The sequence below is a fragment of the Miniopterus natalensis genome, chromosome 9, assembly GCF_054644295.1.
Source record: "Miniopterus natalensis isolate mMinNat1 chromosome 9, mMinNat1.hap1, whole genome shotgun sequence".
NCBI classification, from domain to species: domain Eukaryota; kingdom Metazoa; phylum Chordata; class Mammalia; order Chiroptera; family Miniopteridae; genus Miniopterus; species Miniopterus natalensis.
The window spans coordinates 39986262-40007458 of NC_142089.1; the positions used below are offsets into that span (position 1 = coordinate 39986262).

General features: G+C 41.4%; 1 protein-coding gene across 1 annotated transcript; it reads left to right on the forward strand.

Annotated features, from left to right (window-relative positions):
• Positions 1-282: 282 nt before the first annotated feature.
• Positions 283-11588, forward strand: LEPROT (leptin receptor overlapping transcript). The gene is made up of 4 exons (XM_087820498.1): positions 283-327; positions 4893-4968; positions 6524-6710; positions 9154-11588. The coding sequence occupies exons 1-4, from the start codon at positions 312-314 to the stop codon at positions 9268-9270; spliced, it is 396 nt and encodes a 131-aa protein (XP_087676624.1). The 5' UTR covers positions 283-311; the 3' UTR covers positions 9271-11588.
• Positions 11589-21197: the final 9609 nt, after the last annotated feature.

The window sequence follows — 21197 nt, forward strand, 5'->3', positions numbered from 1 at the left end:
TGAGGAAAGTGAGTACAGAATGGCCCTCTGAGGAGGGCTCAGGAGCTAGGAGATGGGATCACGGTGCAAGGTCGGGGTTACTCTGAGAAAGTGGGTTTGCCAGGATGGCCCAGGGTATGGATCCGGAGGCTGGAGCCAAGCTCTGCCAGATGGGGGCGGGGCTCTGCGAGAGGGGGCGGAGTTACGCCCGGGTTGGGGCGGGGCTCTGCGTGGCGGGGGCGGGCTCGGGACTCACGGTACCGCCCCTGCCCGGACCTGGGCGGGGACTGGGGCAGGAAACCGGAAGCAGCCGCGGCCCCAGCTCGGGAGACATGGCGGGCATTAAAGGTACATCCGCGGCGCCGGCTCGCAGGTCCTGCGGCGGGGTCGCGCCTCCGTCCCGGCTAAGCTTGGTGCTGCGGCCCCAGCGCGTGGGCGGGGAGCCGCCTCCCCCAGACTCGCCGCGCTTCCCGCCCCTCCGGCCGGGAATGCCCGCGCCCGCTCCCTGCGCTTCTTGGGTTGCTGGTGGAGGGGTGTCTGGGGGACCTCCGCCCTTTTATTCGCGAGGCCGCTCGCCTTCACGCCCTCCTGGCGCTCCCGGACCCTCCGGGCGGCGCCCTGGCGGGAGCGGCGCCTGCCTGGGAGACCCGGGCCGCCCCGGGCCCCGGAGCAGCCCCTCCCCGGCTCCCCGGCTCCCCGGCTCCCCGGCTCCCCGGCTCCCCGGCTCCCCGGCTCCCCGGCTCCCCGGCTCCCCGGCTCCCCGGCTCCCCGGCTCCCCGGCTCCGAGTCCCACCCCTCCCCCTCCCGTCCCCCGCGGGGGTTTTAACGGGGTTCCCATTTCCTGACTTGTCCTCCCTGACGCCCCTTCTCTCCTCTCCTGCCGCTCCGCAGTTTCCCATTTCTTCCAGAAGAGACATTGTCTCCAGTGTTCCCGGCTTTGGGACGCTTCATCCTCTGGCTCCTGGACGATTTCTTTCCAATTAGGCAGAGTTGACCGCGCGCAGGTGTCATGGAAAGCGCCCAGAAATGTTGAGTTTCTCGTAATTGTGGAGAGCAAATTATCTCTGCTTTCATCTTAGGACCGATGAGAAGGTGGTGTCTGTGCAGCATGTGTTTCTGAATGGTGCAGTTGATAAAACGGGGGTGCGGTTGATAAGGGGGTACCGAGAACACCGCTTCCCTTATCTGTGTGCCTTCAGAGGAAGGGGGCGTGCCAGCGCCGGGAGACTTTATTGGAAAGGCTTCCTGTTGTTTGGGGAGGAAAGCATTAGGTTTATAATCTTTTGAATGAGAGCATAACTTGTTTCTTTGCTGCAGTTCCTGTTTTGACATTTGTACCCGAAGATCTCGCCACTTGCCATAAGCTTGTATACAGTGTGTTTGCACGGATGGGTATGTTCACTATGAAAGTTAGCCGAGTGCGTGAGCTGTTAGCAGCAGACACATTTTATTATTTCTGGGTGATATATATTCAACATCAGTTTAGTAAACATGACTGACTTGGGCAGTGTCCCTTGGGTAAGACAGCCATTTGGAGCCAGTGCCGAAGACCTAGGACAAGTAGTGTCTCAGTATTGCTCTGTGTTCAGTCATGCCCAGAAACTATCAAATAATGATGTTTATGTGTGAATGTGTTAGAAATTGTGAAGGAAGCTAGGTTATGAAATGGAAAAGGATTCAGGGAAGGAAGCATTTTGCAGGTAATTCAACTTTTGAGGGATTACTGTATGCCTGAGACTTGGGATAAAAAGGTAAGTGGGAAGTTATTGTTGGGTGACAGACTTGGAAATAGTTACTATTTAGCTGGCTAAGGTGTGCTGAGATGCAGTGGGAGCACAAAGATGGTGTTAGGGGGTTGAATCATGTTTCTCAAATAGATATGTTCTAACTCCCCACAACCTGTTGATGTGACATCATCTGGAAATAGGGTCTTTGCAGATGCAGTCAAGTTAAGATAATACTGGATTAGATTGGGCCCTAACCCAATGACTGGTGTTCTTACAAGAACAGGGAAATTTGGACATGGAGACATACAGGTATACCATATGGAGACACCGTATGAAGATGGAAGCAGCAAGTAGAGTGGGGCAGCTGCAAGCCAAGGAGCACCAAAGATTGCCTGCAACCACCAGAAGTTCAGAAGAGGCAGAGAAGGGTTCTTTCCTTAGAACGTTCAGAGAGAGCATGGCCTTGCCCACACCGTGAAGCCTCCAGAACTATGAGAAAATAAATTCCTATTGTTCTAAGCCACCCAGTTGGGACATTGTTAATAGCAGCTGGAGTAACTAATACAGGTGGGATCCCTTAACCCTGCTCCAGGGACGAGGAGAACCATTTCTACAGAAGAGGCAGCCCTTGAATTAAAGCTAAAAGGGTCAATAAGGCTTCACCCGGCAAAGGATGGGGTGCAGACAGAGTTTATTCCAAGTGGAGAGAACAGCATGTGACATAGGGCAGGGGGCATGAAAGAGCACACCTGTTCTTTCCAGGAGCTTAGTGGGAGAGTGGTAAGGTCAGTCAGGGGTCAGACCACGTTGAGCCTCAAGTGCCAGAATAATTTGTAGGCTGTGAAAGCAACTGTGAAGGGGTGACACCAACTTTATGTATTGGAGAGATCACTGTCTGCTGTGTGGAGGATGGACTGGAAGAGATGACTAGAGGCAGATACGAGATGACAAGGACCTGTGCTAGCGCAGGAGCAGAGGCTTCGAGAGAAGAGGGCTGCTATAAACTGGGTGGCTTAAACAAAACTTCATTTGTTAGTTCTGGAGATTGTGAGGTCCAAAATCAAGGTGCCAGCAGATTTGATGTCTGTTGAGGGCCTGCATCTGGTTTATTTACAGCCATCTTCTTGCTGTATCCTCATGTGGTGGAAGAGGTGAGGGAGCTCTCTGGAGTCTCTTATAAGGGCACTAATCCCATTCATGAGGTTTAATGCCCTCATGGCCTACTCACTTCCCAAAGCCTCACCTCCCAACACTGTCACGGTAGGCATTAGGATTTAACATGAATTTTGAGGGGTCGGGGTCGGGATAAAGTACAAGCTTTCAGCCTGTAGCAGTGAGGTCTGGGAGATTGAGTCCCCTTGACTTGCTGTTTTTCTAGAGGGCAGAGTGCAATAATGGTGTTGGTATTTCAAGATAGACCCTTCAAAGGGAGAGTGTGTGTTTGGGAGAAGGGGGTGGGGATGTTTCAGTTTTTCACATGTTGAATTTGAGGTCCTTGCTGGCTACTCAGGTGGAGAAATCAAGATTAGAGTTGGAGGTGCAGCTTTTGTGTGGCTAGGCCCTTGTGGTGCCAGGGAGCTTTGGGTTGAATGCAACATCTCAGCAAGAGTATAGAGTGAAGGGAGATGAAGTTGGAATCCTGGTCAGCTCCAACTTGCAGAGATGTAGAGGATACAATTCCTGAAGAAGAAAAAAAAAGACTAGAAAGAATCAACCAGAGACACACAGTTGTGAATTTTGAGAGATGAGTGTCACAGACCAGAAAGAAGTGTGTGGCTCCTGGCCTTGAAAGCCGTCCTGGAGGAGGGAGCAGTACAGATGGTCAGGCCCGGGGGGAACAAAGCCAGCTAGGAAGAGATTGTCTGTAATGAAACAATACATGAAAACTTACTTTTGTACATTTTTCTTTAAAAGTGACATCTACTAAATGGAAAAATATATAAAATTAACTGTCTTTCCTTGTTCCCTAGTACCTGCATACTTCCGGATGTATTTTAAAGACACTTGCATCTTCCTATAGAACATTACCTCCAAATCTCTTAATGTAACAGGAAGCAATGAGAATGCTAATTAGTTTAATCAGTGACTAATTTTGAGTGTTATGTATTTTTTTGGAAGGAAATTTGGTTAATATAGTGTCCTATGCTTCTGATTTATACCTTTATCAAAGAACTTTGCTAAAATGAGCAGATACCTACATCAATCAACATTTACTTGCTGAGTTCCTCCTTTTGCCAAGCACTTTACATAGATTATCTCATTTAATTACCATACGCTGCCTAATAAGGTGGCGCCATTAGGACTATTTTACAGGTGAGAAATCAGATTTAAAGAGGTTCGACTTCTACCCAAGGTCACATAACCAGTTGGTGGCAGAGAAGATTTGAACCCATGTTGGTGACTCAGAGCTCAAATTTTTTAACAAGTCAGCAGCATAAGGACACAGATATGTTCCTTTCCCCTCAGAGATTAGTGTCCTACAGATGCCAGAAATAAATATTTTATTCAGTAGTTGAGAATCATTTTCTGAAGACATGAAGGCAGTCTGCAAACACTTAAGGTACTAAGGTTTGGGAGGCAAAAATGATCTAAGTATATATATTACAGAGAAGCAGTCTTGTATATAATTTAAGGAAAGAAGGTTTTCAACATTTAGAAACTATCGGAATGAAATGACTTGCCTCAGGTGGTAGTGAGTTTCATTTCACTGGAGTTATACAGATTGGCTGGCTGACCTCTTCTGACAAATATAGAGGTAATTCATACATTAGATAGAGGTTGGGTACTGGAAATTCTTGAGAGTTTTCTCCATTAATAATTTAAAAGTGGTGGACATAGGTAGGCAATGATATTTTAGTCAGATGTAACATCTGACTACCTCTACAACTAATGAAATAAGTCAGTTGCTACATTTACTTAAATTTGGGACCTTTTACTTTTTTATTTAAGCTTTTTAATTGAGATATAATTCACATACCACAAAATCAACTTTTTTTAAATGGTAAATTCTGTGGGTTTTAGTGTATCCACAAGGTGTACAACCAACCCTACTATCTAATTCCAAAACATTTCATCACCCCCAAGAGAAACTCTACACCCATTAGTAGTCACTCCCTGTTCCTCCCCTCCTCCCCAGGCCCTGGTAACCACTGATCTGGAACCTATAATTCTTGGTTTTTTTCACAGCTCTTGTGTTACTATCCTTCAGTGGGGCTGTTGGACTGACTTTTCTTATGCTGGGATGTGCCTTAGAGGATTATGGGTAAGTTATTTCAAAAAAACTGTTCTTTTTGTGTCTGTCACTATTGTGTGTGTGTGTGTGATGAGTGTTAGGGAATTTGGTCAGTGTAACACCAACCTCTAACCAGTGAGTTAGTGAAGCCCAAATTATGAACCCAGTCCTGTCATAGGTCAGCTGTACTTGTGCAGAGAAAAGCTCTTTTAAAAATTTATATATTCACCTGGCCGGCGTGGCTCAGCGGTTGAGCATCGACCTATGATCCAGAAGATCGCAGTTCGATTCCCCATCAGGGCACATGCTTGGGTTGCAGGCTCGGTCCCCAGCTGGGGACGTGCAGAAGGCAGCCGATCAATGACTTTCTCATCATTGATGTTTCTCTCTCTCTCTTCCTCTCTCTCTCTGAAATCAATAAAAATATTTTTTAAAATGTTTTGGTATATTAATTTAATAAGCATTTATTGAATAACTGCTCTGGATCAACTGGGGATACAAGAATGAAGAGACATATTCCTGTCCTCAAGGAATATGAGAGAGAGGTAAACAATCTGGTTAGTAAGAAGACAGCTGCAGTGAAGATATGTGAAAAGTACAGTGAGAGCTTCAAGAAGGTACATCAGAGTGTCAGAGTTTCCCTGGGAGAGTCAGGGAGGGCTGCATAGAAGCTGTCTTTAAGATCAGACTTGGTGGATAAATTAGAGTTTATCAGGCTGATTCAGGGGAGGGTATTTCAGGCAGAGGGAACATTCAACAAATTTCTTTATTCACAGCTCTTGGTTGAGAGCTTACTGTTTGCCAGATGCTGTTATGGGAACTGGGGATTAAGAAATAAGAAAAGAGTCCTGCTCTCTTGGAGTCTATTTCAGTGGGGGAGACAGACAATAACAGATTTCAAAATGTATATGCTATCAGAAGTGTTAGGAAGAGCGAAGGGTAAAGGGCATAGGGGCTCAGGGGATGGTGGTCATCGTGTTGAAATGGTAGACCACTGGGGATGGGACAATCTGATAACCATGAGATGGGGGGGGGGGGGAGGCTGAGTGTTTAAGGAACAGAGAGAAGGCTGGTGTGGCTACAGATTAAGTGAATGTAGGGAGGATGGCACAAAATGAATAAAATTAGTTGACCAGATTATGTAAGACTTTGTAGGTCAGGGCAAGGAATCTGGGTTTTATTCTAAGCCATTGAAAGCTTTCTAACAATGCAAGCACTCAAAAAATCTTTATTAGCATATGCAAGGCACTGTACTATGTTCTATAGGGAAAGCAAAGATGTCTAAGTTAAGCTGCTGTTCTTAAAGAAATTACAGCTCAGTAATAACAAAACAAAGATTCTAGATTAAAATTGTGCAATTTCTTAGCACAATATTAGTTATCTATAATTAATGACTAGTAATTTTTAATTATTACATCTTATCTGTTCCTGATAGGAATCATCTTAAGTGCTAACATTGACAATTGAATAAATAATATGGGGGCCTAGACATTTAAAATAATATTAAAATAATAGTAACTTTGAAACAGTAAAATGTCTTAATTTTAACTTTTCTTTTTGCATTTCTTCTCGGTCCAACCAACAGTGTTTACTGGCCCTTGTTCGTCCTGATATTTCACGCCATCTCTCCCATTCCCTATTTCATTGCCAAAAGAGCAACATATGACTCTGATGCAACAAGCAGTGCCTGTCGGGAACTGGCATATTTTTTCACTACTGGAATTGTTGTTTCTGCCTTTGGATTTCCTGTTATTCTTGCTCGTGTGGCTGTGGTGAGTTTTGTTTTGTATTGTTTTGCCCGGTTGTCACTGAGTTTCCTTCAAAGGCCTGTTTCTGGAACCACAATTTTATTTTCGTTGCTTAGACTTAAAATTCAAAGCCAGGCTTATTTTTAGTTAATCTATTCCACGTTTTAGATCTACCTATCAATACCTTGGCCATGTTTTCAGAATGCTTTCTTAGTTTTTCTTACAACTTTTAACTAGACCAAGTGATTTCTTGCTTTTTCTACTTCAAGGTATTTTCTGGAATTGTGCATAAGTCCTTGCCTTTTATCTTAGGGCAATCTACAAAAACTACAATAGCAATACTTTTCTAGTTTCGAAATGAACATCTAACTGAGTCTCAATCACCCAGTTTCAATGTGTGTGGAGCTGGGGTTTCCCCCAAACCTTCAAAGAGCAATTTTTCAACACCAACTGGGTGCCCAACAATTCAATTCAATTCTGACACTACCCAGAGATAGCATCATATCCCACATGTTAAGGATTTAGTCCCATAAGACTGCCCTCTGTTTCAGTTGTCAATAAAAAGTCTAGGTTGGCACTTGTCCTTCTGACTGACTGGCTTTAGATCAGAGGTCCCCACAGCCCTCATCTTGGATATGACTGATTTGTTCATAAAACTCAGGAAACCCATTTACTCACTGTGTTACTAGTTTATTATAAAAGGAACAAACAGCTCAATGGGAGAGATGCATAGGGGAGCTTCCATGTCCTCCTGAAGGCATCACTCTGCCCAAGTTACCAAATTGCCAACCCTGAAGCTGTCCCAGTCCCTTCATTTTGGGGTTTTATGGAGGCTTCATTACATAGGCATGATCAGTCAAATCATTGGCCATTAGTTATTGATTCAGTCTTCAGCCCCTCTCCCTTCCCCAAAGGTCAGGGAAGGGTGGGACTAAAAGTTTTGACCCTCTAAGCACATGGTTGGCCTCTCTGGCAACCAGCCCCCATCCTTAGGTGCTTTACAAAAGTCACTTTATTAACATAAAAATCACCTTTATCACCGTTATCACTTAGGAAATTCCAAGTGTTTTAAGAGTTCTGTGCCAGAAAGGAGAGGAAGATCAAATATATATTATTATATTCATAGTATCACATCATATCAATTTCTTCACCTTCAATAGGACCATGTACACAATTCTCAAGTCAATGCAGTAGGCATATGTTAAGGGGCAACTGTATAGCTATTAGAAAATACAAAGAAAAAAACATTGTGGGTATATTTATTCCATTTTTTGACATTAACTCTCTTTCATACTCTGATTTGAGTCCTCCAATTACATACTGTTACGATTCCATGAAATTTATTGGGGCATTAAATGTTAGATATGTACAAGTCTTACTTATTCATTTAGTAAATATTTCTGTAACACCTGCTGTTTGTAAGATACCAGGAATAAGAGCTAGATGCTGTGTTCCCAAAGAGCACAGAAACTAGCCTGATGGGTAAGCGTATAATATACTGCGTGATAATTAAAACAGTATCAGAATGCCTTGGGAACACTGAGAGAAATTCTAACTGGCATTTGATGTGGTTTTTGATAAATACGGTTTTGATTAAAATAGGGAAGGCTATTAAATGGAATGGCACCCAAGTGCGAAAATGCAATTAATATGTGGAATAAAGAGCAGTAGTCCAATATGATGGAGCAAAAAGGAGTGATTGAGATCAAGGTTAGAAAGGTTGGTGAAGCCTGATTGGGAAGGATCTTGAATACATTGCCAATTTGAACTCTATCTAGAACCTAAATAGTAGAGAAGCATTGATAGTGTTTGAATGCAAAGTTGTCATGACTTTATTCTTTTTATACCTCAGACTAAGTACTTCTAAATTTTGCTCTAAAGATTTATATTTTTACCTTTCATTACTGCATTCTATTTTATGAAGCAACTTTCATGAATGTTTTCTTTTGGTTAAATTAAAACAAAAAATGCCCACTAGAGGGTACTCTCATCCCCAACAGTACCTCTGTAAAATCATCTGCCACGCTGGAAAGCTGTTTTCATTTGCATGCAGATTATTTTTTAAAATCTTTTCTTGCTGAGAAAAGAAACAACTTCGTAACTGTCCAATTCCCATTTTCATGAAAGGAGGCAATTTGTACAGAACTTTCAGTACCCAGTGTTGCAGTTGAACCCTTTATAATCTGCTGCGTGCATTTTACTTAAGGCCATCATTGTCTACTGAAAACAAGTAGAGAAATATGTCTAATGGGGAAAATGTTACAGATGATACTAGACTTAATTAACAAGCACCACAAAGTAATTAGACTAATTACCAAATAATTCACTGTCTCCTGCCTGTTATTTTAAGCCTTTTAGCAGTTTTATATAATATTTCATTGGATGTTTCTAATGCAGAAAATAACAGATTTGCAAAGAATATAATATGATGAAAGTAAAGATTTAACCCTTTTTTCTTGTGTTTCAGATCAAATGGGGAGCCTGTGGCCTTGTGCTGGCAGGCAATGCAGTCATTTTCCTTACAATTCAAGGTTTTTTCCTAGTATTTGGAAGAGGAGATGATTTTAGCTGGGAGCAGTGGTAGCACTATGTTCTGATGAAGTGCATTTAATTTCTTAAAATTCATACTATATGTATGTGTGTGCACATGTGGCCTTTTGCTATGAAATTCAATATGCTGGGGGGTTTTATACTTTTATATCATGTTCACTTTAAGGAGGACTGCATGAGAAAGAGATTTGTTTTACTACCAGCAAATAGACCACTCCACTTACTCAAGTTGAATTATGTTATTTAGCTGTTCATGTATCCATGGTGCTCTCAGAAAATACATTAACATGGTTTTGTAGCCAGCTGCTCGCGTATGCAATGCATCTACACCTTTTGCCTGGGGATGTGCTTGAATAGGAGCAGGTCTCAGTTCTGCTCAGGATTTCTAAGATACACTTGTGGCCCAGAGGGACAGGTGGCACACTCTTTGTGTGGTAGACCCTCTCTTCTCAAAGTGTGGTCCATAGACCAAGAGCACTGGCATCTCCTAGGCACTTATTACAAATGCAGAACCTGAGGGCTCACCCCAGACCGTGTGCATTTTGATGAGATCCCAAGTGAATCGGATGAGAAGCACTGCCATAGAGGACTCAGCATCACATGCAGCTTCCTTTTCTTCCCTGCGCTGAACCCTTAACCTCCCTGGGTGTTACCTGCTCACTTGTGAAAATTGTTTCACCTGCCCCGTGCTGAGGCCCAGCCTAGTTTAGACTCTGGGGTACTTGTGAAATGCCCGCACCTGTGATGCATAGGCCGTTCCTCACATTTATGAAGTGTTCTCAGTAGGAACAGCTAACTGCCTTTGTACTGTCTGAAAGGCAGTGGCTGTTTTCACCGTGCTGGGAACAGAATAACCCCAGAGCCTGGCTGGGCTGAGTGGAGGGAGGCCAGGAACCAGTCCCTGCTTTAGCAGGATGAGGAAGGATAGCTGGGTCATTCTGTTTAGTTTCCCTCTGTAAGTGGACACTTCTGCCCACCCCTTCGCTGTGCCGCTCCCCCTCCCCAAGCGCACAGTCCAGCAGTTCCGATTTGCCCTTGCTTCCTCATGACCTGGTGCCTCCTTTCTATAGAGACATGGAACCAATAAGCAAGCAAGCAGAGGGTGAGCTGCTTAATTTTACTTACATATTGATGTACTTATTATCTTCTGTGTCATGTAGGACTTTTTATATATGTAATAACACTTTAGGCCACTTTTAAATGAATCATTAGGAATACATGTCATGCTGGATCCTATAATCACAGTTTTTCTAGCTCGACTTTATGTTCAAGACCTTTTGAGAAAGGGAAATCGGGAATTAGAACCACTTGATCAGAATAGTATAAACCGTGATTTTAGAGTATTGTTAATGTCTGATAACTGACGAACATTCAAAACACTGACCCTTTAAGTTTGTAATCGGAGTAATTAGCATACCCCCTCATATTGGGGAATCATACTGGGACCAGGAGAAGATAAAAGTGATACCTAAAAGGACAGTATGCAAAGTTATATTTTGACCTTGTGCATGAGTTTATGTTTTCAGTGTTCTGTGTACATATAGACTTGTTGAAGTTACTATTTCCAATATTTATATTAGAATAATTATATATACACTTTATAATTTTAACCACCATTTTTAATAGCACTTGTACTTATTGTATTGTAATAAATTTCACTTTAAACACAAAAGTTTAATTTAAAAGTTTTTTTTCTGATATAGAATTACTTAAAAGATAACAAAAAAGTGAGAATTTCTTGGTGTTCTGAATTGGGCAGCTTCAAGTGATAATCTGTCCTGCAATAAATAATAGCAATAAGATTTAAGATTCCATTTTGAATGTCTAGTTGGCTTATAATAGCTTTTCTTTTCCTAAGATGGAAATAGTGTTTAATTTATGCTACCTTTTGCAAGAATGTCTTTGTTGCTTAACACACATTTCAAATAACCCAGGTAGCCTTAATGTGTAGCATTAAAGCATTGCTCCTTGATTGTATTTTCAGAATGATATAAAGTACTTGCCTATAGAATATTTGTACCTGTTCCCTAATAATGTAATGGTTTGTCGAAGTAGTAGATTATTGGATTTGCTATATTTCTGAAAACAGACGTTTATTTTGGAGTGCCTATGTATCATTGAAGTAATAAATGTCAATGGTAAGTTTTGCTATATATGAATGTACAATACAACAGCTTTACGACACAAACATTGGACATTTTTTTGCTTATAAATGGGTTTTTTTTTGTAGTTTTTTTTTTTTTTTTTGTATATACCATAGAATATATTTTGGAGATTCTAAGCACATTGATTACATTCTAAAACAGATTACACATCAAGAATTGTCTATAAATAAATAATCTTGTAAAAAGATTCTCCACATTCTGAACATCTGGCTTACAGGTATATTTTGGAACACTCTTCCCAAAGAAACAATACTGTGCATTGGTGATTGAGTTCCCAGGCCAACCCTTTGGTGTCAGACTAAACCCTAATGTAGCTGACCTTGGTACCTGCCTGAGATTTGGGTCTTGGAAATAAGGGAGTGTGAACAGTTTGGAGGGAGGAAAGTATAAATTTCCATCTCTTTTCCTAAGAACAAGGTCTGCCTTCAGTTTTTGCAACCCTTTCCACCCCCCTCATGCCGTTAGGTCCCAGGTACACCCCTGTGAGGTTTGCTGGCATCTCTCTGGATCGGGGTCCTCCTAGCCTGCCCCACTTACTGGGGTTCTTCATATTCCAAAATCACCCCCCTTCCTACTACCAGTCAGTTTTCTTAGTACAGCTGATACCATGTGGTGACAAGAAGAAAATCTCTTCAAACGCCTTCCCAGAATGAATGACTTGGGATCATCTTCCCCACATCTAAAACATCAGTACCTTCATGGTACAACGCCACACAGTGCTGCAGCTGCATTTTTACAAGGTCACACCTTGGAACCCAACGACTCACAGAAAATGGCAATGTTTCAAAGTCAAGTGGAAAAAGCATTCCAACAGTTGATAGAAGGATGATAATGTTTTGGAGACAAGGGCGCCCTGTCACATCTCATCCCTTCCTCAGGGTGAGTTCTCAGCCGGTCCTACTTTCTGTAGTTGTTTCTTTTCCCCCACTTAGGAACCCACAGATTATTTTTATTGATCTTAGAGATAGGAAGGAAGGGGGAGAGAGAGAAACCGACCAGCTTCCTCCTGCACAGACCCTGACAGGGAATTGCACACCTACCTGGGTATGTTCCCTGACCAGGAATTGAGCCGCCACCCTTCAGTGCATGGGACGACACTCGAACCAACTGAGTCACACTGGCCAGGGCCCCTCAGTTTTTTCTTACCATCTCAGGATATTTTTACCTCTGAGGTATCTTCTTCATGAAGACTCTTCCAGAGTATAGATAAAATGCTTCATTACATGAATAACATTCCTTATGCTCTCAGGGGAATGCTTAGATGTCACAGAAATGTGCTTTTTCAAAGTTCACAAAATTTAGATTTTGCACCATAATTTAACCAAAATATTTATGAGGATGCTAGCATTTTCCAAGCATTGTAATTAGTTCACAACTGGGAAATACTATTTTGGTAGATGAATATAAGTTGTGTAATTAAATTTTCTTTTTGCCATTCTGCCTCATGAAGTACCTTATTTGCAAAATTTCCGGTATCTAATAGCTCCTGACTTACAGTCTGCGTTTAAGTGACAGGAGGAGAGCAGTGACACGTGTGACCCAGACGTGATGTGAAAGACCCCAAGACTGCTGCAGAATGCATTACATATGGATGATGAGGATGATTACTTTTTAAGTAAAACTTGTCATTTATACTTTAACAAAGACTTTTATGTACGTTTTTAAACTAAAATGTATTTTACTTTGGAATACATTGTATTTAGAAAGGAGACCAGCAGATTTACTTTCCTAGTGTTTTTGTTTGGATAATCTTAATGTGAATTTGACTCATTTTGAGCCCCTATTTACTGTAGCTGAAGTGAAGCCGTCCAGGAACGTGTGCTGACTGGAAGGAATCCAGCCCCAGTGACAGCTTTGCTGTGCCTAACACTCCCAGGGTAGAGGTGGATGTGGGGGGCTTGGTTAATCAAGAGTTTGCTGTATTGGAAAAGGGAAAAAACACTTAGAAATAGTTCTGTACATGCCCTGAAGAGTTTTTGCGCACTATAGAAAAGAAAGCACTGATGTAAAATACTAAAGAAATAACGTGTCCTTATGCACAAAATATTTGTGGAACAGCTGATGTCTTACAGGTGGATTTAGGCAGCTAGATTAGGAAGAAACTGAGTGAGATTTTTTGTGTTGCCCAACTAAGTGTAAAGTTAAATTTTTTTTTTAAAAAATACATCTTTATTGATTTCAGAGAGAGGAAAGGAGAGGGAGAGAGATAGAAACATCAGTGATGAGAGAGTCATTGATCGAGCCCACAACCCGGGCATGTGCCCTGACCTGGAATCAAACCCTGATCGCCTGGGTCCTAGGTCAACACAACCGCTGAGCCACGCCTGGCCGGGCTAAAGTTAAATTTTGATAGAAATTTGATAATACCAAGTAAAGAAAATGCCCATAAGATAAAAGAGTTCCAAAAGAAACGTCTCTTGTCCAAGGGCTTGTACATACGCATTTTCATTTAGAAAACCTGCTGGATGCACCGAGATACTTCATCTGGGGCCGAGAGTGAGTGTGTCTGGAGAAAGCATGTACCTACCTGCTATTTAAAAAACATTCCCATTTATCTGTCCAGTTTCATCCTCTTTGGTTTTGCAGAAGTAGAAAACAAATGTCTTTTTTAAAAAACTGAAGTTGGTGAGGAATTCACATTTCAAACCTTTCCCCATATTTTTAAAAAGTAGGAAATAAATTTCAATTCCTTTAAATTTCCCTGTGATCACCAGGCACAGAGCAAAATTATCGATGACCATTTGAAACAGTTACTCATTTTTAATATTGGGCATATAGGCAAAGCTGTTAAGGAAATTTTATAAATTCCTTTGTCCCAAACTCATGTCTAAAGTCGGATTATTAGAACGGGCTGTTTTCCCTTGTTATCCCAAAGATACTCATCCCGACAGTTGGGGAACACGATTGTTATCTTTGAGGGTATAGTTTCTTGATCACATTTGGATTTACCTGGGCTTTTCAAACGAATTGTAATGGGGTTTGTTATTGCTGCTGCTTATTTTAAATTCCTCTTTGGTGACTGAAGAAAACTATGTCTCAGTTTTCCTTTTTGCTTCTCTTTACAATTTAAGATTAAAGAATCAGAGTCTATTATTTTCATGCCCAGCACTAAAGTAATTTCTTTTTTTATGCATTCTGTGTCAGCCTTCACTCTTCTCCCTGCCTTTGTTTTCTCCAGCCTCCTTCTACTTTGTCTCCCTTAACCTTTGCTTGTCTTTAAAAATAGGAACTACATGTGATCTGCTTTCTCTTGTCTTTGGAAAAAAAGTTATCTGCAAATGTTTTAAGCTCTTGAAAAAAAATAAAAACATTCATCTTGTAGGGTGCAGAAAAGACACCAGGTGTTAGACCCATGGGGTCAGATCAGACCTGGGTTCAGCAACCTCGGTATTTGAGTTCTGGCTAGGGAAGAGTTCAGAGCCAAGAGAGCATAATTCAAACTCTAAGAGAACATTTATTTATAAAAATCACAAAGGTGGAAGAAGTAATTTGAAGAAATGGGCTTAGGAAACTAGTTACAGCGGTAAAGGAAGGGACCCTGGAGCTTGGGAGTGAGGGCGGTAATGGTAAGGCACCTGGGAGGGGCGCGGGCGCAGGTGGGAGGGTGAGCACTCTGGGTCCTCCGGCCTAAGGGTTTTAAGGTGGAGATTTTAGGGGAGGGCCCAGGGGAAGATCTCAATTGAATATTCAGCAGGTTTCCAGGTGTGCCCTTTCGGGGTTGTGGTCTCCACTGATTGGTTGGTGCCGGGGTAGAGGGGTCATTATTCAATGCATCTGGTCTTTTCTGGGCCTAGTGCTGAAAGACAACTGAGGCCTAGGTGTCCTCTCTGGGGTGGAAAGGTCAGGGGGTCCAAGCCGCCTAACCAGTGATACGCTGGGGCAGGAAAGGCCACCTTGGGGGTGTGGTCCCACCCTACAATTGTCCTTTGCTAGGCACCCAGGGCTCTCCGCCCTGGTGACCTTCTATACCTAGCCCATTGTCCTTGCTCTGCTCAAGTCTGTTTAACTGCCTACCACAAACTGAAGCAAAATGGGGGGAAAAGATAAACCTTTGCCCTGCCAGGCGTGGCTCAGCAGTTGAGCGTCGACCTGGGATCCAGGAGATCGGGTGTTCGATTCCCGGTCAGGGCACATGCCCGGGTTGCGGGCTCAGTCAATGACTCTCTCATCATTGATGTTTCTATCTCTCCCCTTCCTTTCCTCTCTCTGAAACCAATAAAGATGTTTTTAAAAAAAAGAAATCTCTTACTTAAAATTTGTTATATGCCTGGGGCCTGACCTGCCTAGTTAGGAATTTATGTTCAGACCACCCCATGAGGTTACTTTCCATAAACCCTTTTTTTCCATTCACATGTTAGTCTCTAGTCCAGACTGCTCTAAACCCCAGAGTTGTATATCCCGCTGCCAGGGTAAACCCAGCGCTTGGATGCCTAATAGGCAGCGCAGACTTGGCTTGTCTGAAATCAAACTCCCGACACTCCCTATCATTCCATTCCTCAGGACAAAGAGCGCTTCAGAACGTCTCATTATGGCACATCCCACGTGCAAGCCATCAGGAAACCTTTGCCCTTCTACCTTCAAAATGTGTCTAGAATCAAAACACTTCTCCTAGCCTCACTGCTACTGTTGGCTCAGGACACAGTGTGTCTCGCCTGGGTTACTGCACTAGCCTCCCAGCTGCTCCCCCAGCCTTGACCGGTTCCCCCTCAGGCTGGTCTCAGTGCAGCAGTCAGAGAGCCTGTAAAATGTAAGTCAGATCATGTCACTCTGTGCCAATGGCTTCCCGTTTCATTTCAACAATAAGGCAAGCAACCCAGTTTTTGTTTTTAATGGATAAAGGGTCTGAGTAGGCATATTTCCAAAGATGTACGAGTGGCCAATGAGCACATGAAAAGATCCTCAACGTGTTTGGACATCATGGAAATGCAAATCAAAACCACTGAGATGCCACTCCACAGCCACCGGGGCGGCCAGAACAGAAAAGACGGGCAGGAGCAAGCACTGACCCGGCTGTGAAAAATCGGAGCCTCGTCAATTGCTGCGGGGATGCAGAACGGTGTGGCCGCTAGAGAAGAGCTCGGCAATTCCTCAAAACGTTAAACACTGAGCTAACCATATGACCCACAAATTCTGTTCCTAAGCATATACCTAAGAGAGAGGAGAACATATATCACACGAAAGCTTGTAAATGAATGTTCAGAGCAGCATTATTCATAACAGCCAAAAAGTGGGAACAATTCAATCCATCAACCGATGAATGGATAATATGATACTGCGTCTATCCACATATTAAAGTATTTTTCAGCCTTAAAAACAGATGGAGTACCGATACATGCTGCAATAGGCATAAACCCTGGAAACACTGTATTAAGTGGGGAAAAGTGCCAATCACAAAAGCCCACATATTGTATATCATTTATCTGAAATGTGCAGAATAAACAACTCCATAGAAAGAGAGCGGATGTATGTAGGTTCCAGGGCTGAGGGAGAGAGAAGTGAGGAATGACTGTAACGAGTCCAGGGTTTCTCTTGGAGATGAGGGAAGTGTTCTGGAATTAATGGTGATCGTTGTACAGATCTGTAATAGAAGCCTTGGACAGTTTAAAAGGGTAAGTTTTGTAGTAAGTGAGTTTCATCTCAATTTAAAAAAGCACAAAAAACAAAAAGTGGGGGGTGGAAAAAGCAGAAACAACCCATATATGTAATTAAGTGATAGGTATGATGCAAACTTATGGGTGATGAAATTTTCTAAATGGATTGTGGTAATCCTTGCAGAACTCTGCGACTGTACTAAAAACTATTGAATTGCATGATTTAAATGGGCGAATTTCATGGTATGTTGATTTATATATCAATAAATCTGCAAAACATAATAAATGAATGATCTCTGAACTGCAAAAATAAGTAAATAAATAATCAGTTATTCCAGGCTTTGTGGGACAATATCTTCAGGAGTCTAGCCAATACCAAAATAATGACAATTATAAGGGAGTTTCAGTTTACTTGTGTTGTTGATTTTCTAGATTTTGTAATATGTTTTATTTCTCAGGGTTTTTTTAAGTTGAAAATTTTAAATTTATTTAAGAACAGTTTTTTTGTTTTGCTTTGTTTTAAGGAAGACCCCAAAATTGTATAAGTATCAGGCTCCACAAAAATCTGAGACTGTCCCTGGCCATAGATAGCAGTGATCAACACAGATAAAATCACTTGCCATATAGAATTTATATTTCAAGGGGAGAAGAAAAAGAAAAACTAGATTAAAAAAATAATATTACATGCCAAATGTAATTGAAAAGTAAAGTAAAAAGTAAAATACATGATATGGTAGGTGGCATGGGGCAAAAATATGGTAGGGAGGGGGCATAAATAGTACGTGGGCCTGGCAACGTTAGATAGGGTGGCCAGGTAGGCCTCGCGGTGAAGAAGCCAGTTGCGTTCAGATCCAAGAGGTGAGAAAGGGCTGTGTGGATTTCTGAGGTAAACATCAATCTTGTGAACACCTCTAATTAGTTCTTTAAGATGCTTTTCTAGAAGAGCAAAGGTGGGTTGAAGGGTCTATCCATTTTTCATTGTGCCGGACCACGTCCTGCTCAGCAGTTCTTAGAATGCTCTTTCCCTACCAAAATATGTGTTTTTATATTTTAAGAGAATTGCTAATTCAGGAAAAACCCCAACCTCATTGTTATTTTAAATTGAACATATATTTAAAAATTGATAATACTGAGTTTTTTTCATATTTGTTTTTCTCTTTGTTGTGAGTTGCTACATTTCTTTTAGAGTGTTTACCTTTTAAAAATTTATTTGAAAGAGTTCTTTACATATTAAGATTGTAAGTATTGTTTCTTATATTTGGCAAATATATATATGTATATATATGTATATAATCAGATAATAGACTAGCAAAAGGTAGTCCTGTGATTTTAAACTTTATTTATGTAATTTTTCTACCTACAAGATTTTCTGAGTTTTGTGTAGCCCAATATGTTAATTTATACCCCCACCCCCATCTGAATTTGCATATATCCTTAGAAAGGTCTTCTCTATTCCACGAGAAGAAAAACATATCCTCCTAGAGCAGTTTTAGGTTCATTAAAAATACATTTATCTTTAACCCACCTAGAATTTACTTTGGTAAATGATATCAGGCAAGAGTATTTCTCCTGATATCTTTAGCTAGGTATCTCAGGAAGTTAGTAAGCTGGTTAAATAATTTGTTTAATCTCAAATATCATCTTTAACATATAGTAAACATTTATATCCACCTAGTTTGTTTCTGGGTTTTCTTTTCTGTTCTTTTTGACTTACGTGTTCCTGAACTGGTACCACAATTAAAAAAATGTGTAGCTTCATCGTATGCTTTTAAATTGGATAGAATAAATCTGCACTAATTTTTCTTCTTTTTTATTAAAAAATATTCCAACTAGCTTTGGGATTTACAGTGTGAGAAATAAAAAGTATAAATGAAACAGCTCTTAACCTAGAAAGTATAGTTATGAGCTAGGTGGGACTCGGGCCAGGTTATGGTCACTGACAAAGAGAGGCTTGAGGTGGAGGGTAAGTGCAGTGGCCCTCCTAGATGGAGGCAGCAGGAGCTGCTGGTTCCTGAGTTTTAGTGACTGTTAACTTTGAGGACTAATTAAGGCAATGTCAGAAAAAATTTTGGTTTCCTTTTTATATTTTTCTAAAGACATATTTTTTTATTACCTGAAATTATCTTCATGCATGTTGGGAACTGCTGACAACAGCCAATTCTTAAGGGCTTTTTAATTCTAAGCCAAATCAGTGCAATTACGAACCCCATTGTTTTTGAGACAACCCAAGTAATTATCCAGGTGCTCAAAAGCTTTTAGAGACCTGTTGAATCTCATGTATGTCTGGGCAGCATTAGCAATTAGAAGTGTTTCATTTCACATGCTTTATAAGGTGAAATTGATTTCCGTTTGGATTTCTTTTTTTGGAGTGAGAAATACTTTAATCAGGTCAACTACAGCTAGCACATAGTGGGAACTCTGAATCTGAAATGGCAATTTAAGCCCTGGCTGGACAGCTCAGTCGGTTAGAGCATCGTCCCCATACACCAAGGTCTAGGGTTCAGATCCCTGTCAGGGCACATACAAGAATCCAGCAATGAATGCATAAATAGGTGGGACAACAAATCGATGTTTCTCTCTCTCTCTACCCCCCTTTCTCTCTCTCTAAAATCAATGATTTTTTTAAAAATGACAATTTAATTGATACGGAGTTTTTTAGAGAAGGGTTAGTGTCGTAAGATTAAAAAGCTTTCGTTAAAAATAGGTTTATTTTGTTTAAAGAGATTTCATTGTGGCCTATATTTTAATCCTTGGCAAATTAGGATTATGTGGTGTCTTATTAAAAGTGTCTATATTTCAAGTTTGTCTCTTTCAATACAATGAGAAATTCTCAAGTTCTCCCTTTGCAGCGTGTTTGGGTATGACACAGCTTGTACCAACATGTGAATGAAGAGTGTTTGAGCTGATAGCTTAATATTTATATACTTTGTTGTGCTATCTGGTTAATATTTTAAAATGCATATTCTCTTACCTATGGCACTGTTTGAAAAATGGAATACTTGGGTTCATTCTTAATTGATTTTGAAAAGCCTCTATAATTTCTTCTTATTTTTAATCTTCACCCAAAGATATTTTTCTCCCCATTGATTTTAGAGAGAATGGAAGGGAGGGAAGGATGGGGAGAGAGAGAGAAAGAGAGAGGGAGAGAAGCATCGATGTGAGAGATACACATCAATTGGTTGCCTCCCACTCACACCCCTACTGGGCCGGGGATTCAACCTGCAGCCCAGGTATGTGCCCTTGACTGGGAATCGAGCCTGAGACTCCTTGGTGCTTGGGCTGCTGCTCTAACCATTGGGCCACACAGGTCAGGGCGTTTCTACAATTTCATTTCTTTCTCTTCTGTCAGAGTCAGAAAAGTGATTCTACTGTCATAAGTGTGAATCATAGTCTAGAAATTCGGGTACAATCATTATCTCCTGTGATGGTTGAGTTGACTGGCCATGGGGTCCAAATGGGTGCATATTAAAGGATTACATTTATAGATTTAATATATATTTCATTTATAGACCACACAAAAACAGGCAGAACTAACCCATGCTGTTTACTCGGGGCTGTGGTTGCAGCAGGAGGCTCTTGGAATCCTGGAATGTTCATTTCCTGGATGGTTACAGAGCAGTTTTAACTTAGTGAAAGTTCATTAAATTGTACACTTACAATATACACACTTACAATTTTCTATGTGTAGGTGTAAAGGAAACCTCACTTCTGTGTTTCTTCTGTCAATGTAAGAACATACAAACCTGGAAAGAATTTTTTATAAGAATTTATTTGAGCCCAAACTGACAACAATGGCCAGGAAGCAAGATCTCACATGTTGGGGAGAATACAGGTCTGCAGTCTTCCATGCATTTGATATTAAGGAGAGAAGTGTAAGGAAAATTGCATGGAGGTGGGAGGAAGGGAGGCAGAGGCTGGATTACAGGACAGTTAAGGTTATGTGCTCTCTCTTGAGGGTGGTTACGTTTTAGGAGGAGGGGTCTGAAAAAAGGCTTTTCAAAGATGTATTAACCTAGATGCACGGAAACAACGGACAGGGCTTGCCTTAGGTAAAGGTAAGCCCTTAACTAAAGAAGTTATATTCCTAGGGCCTGTCCGCCCACCATGACCTGCCCAGGTAGGAATTTATGATTTATTATAGCACCCCTTTTTTATCCACAAAATCAACCCTCCTTATGTGCAGCACAGGTTAAAAGCCCTTTACC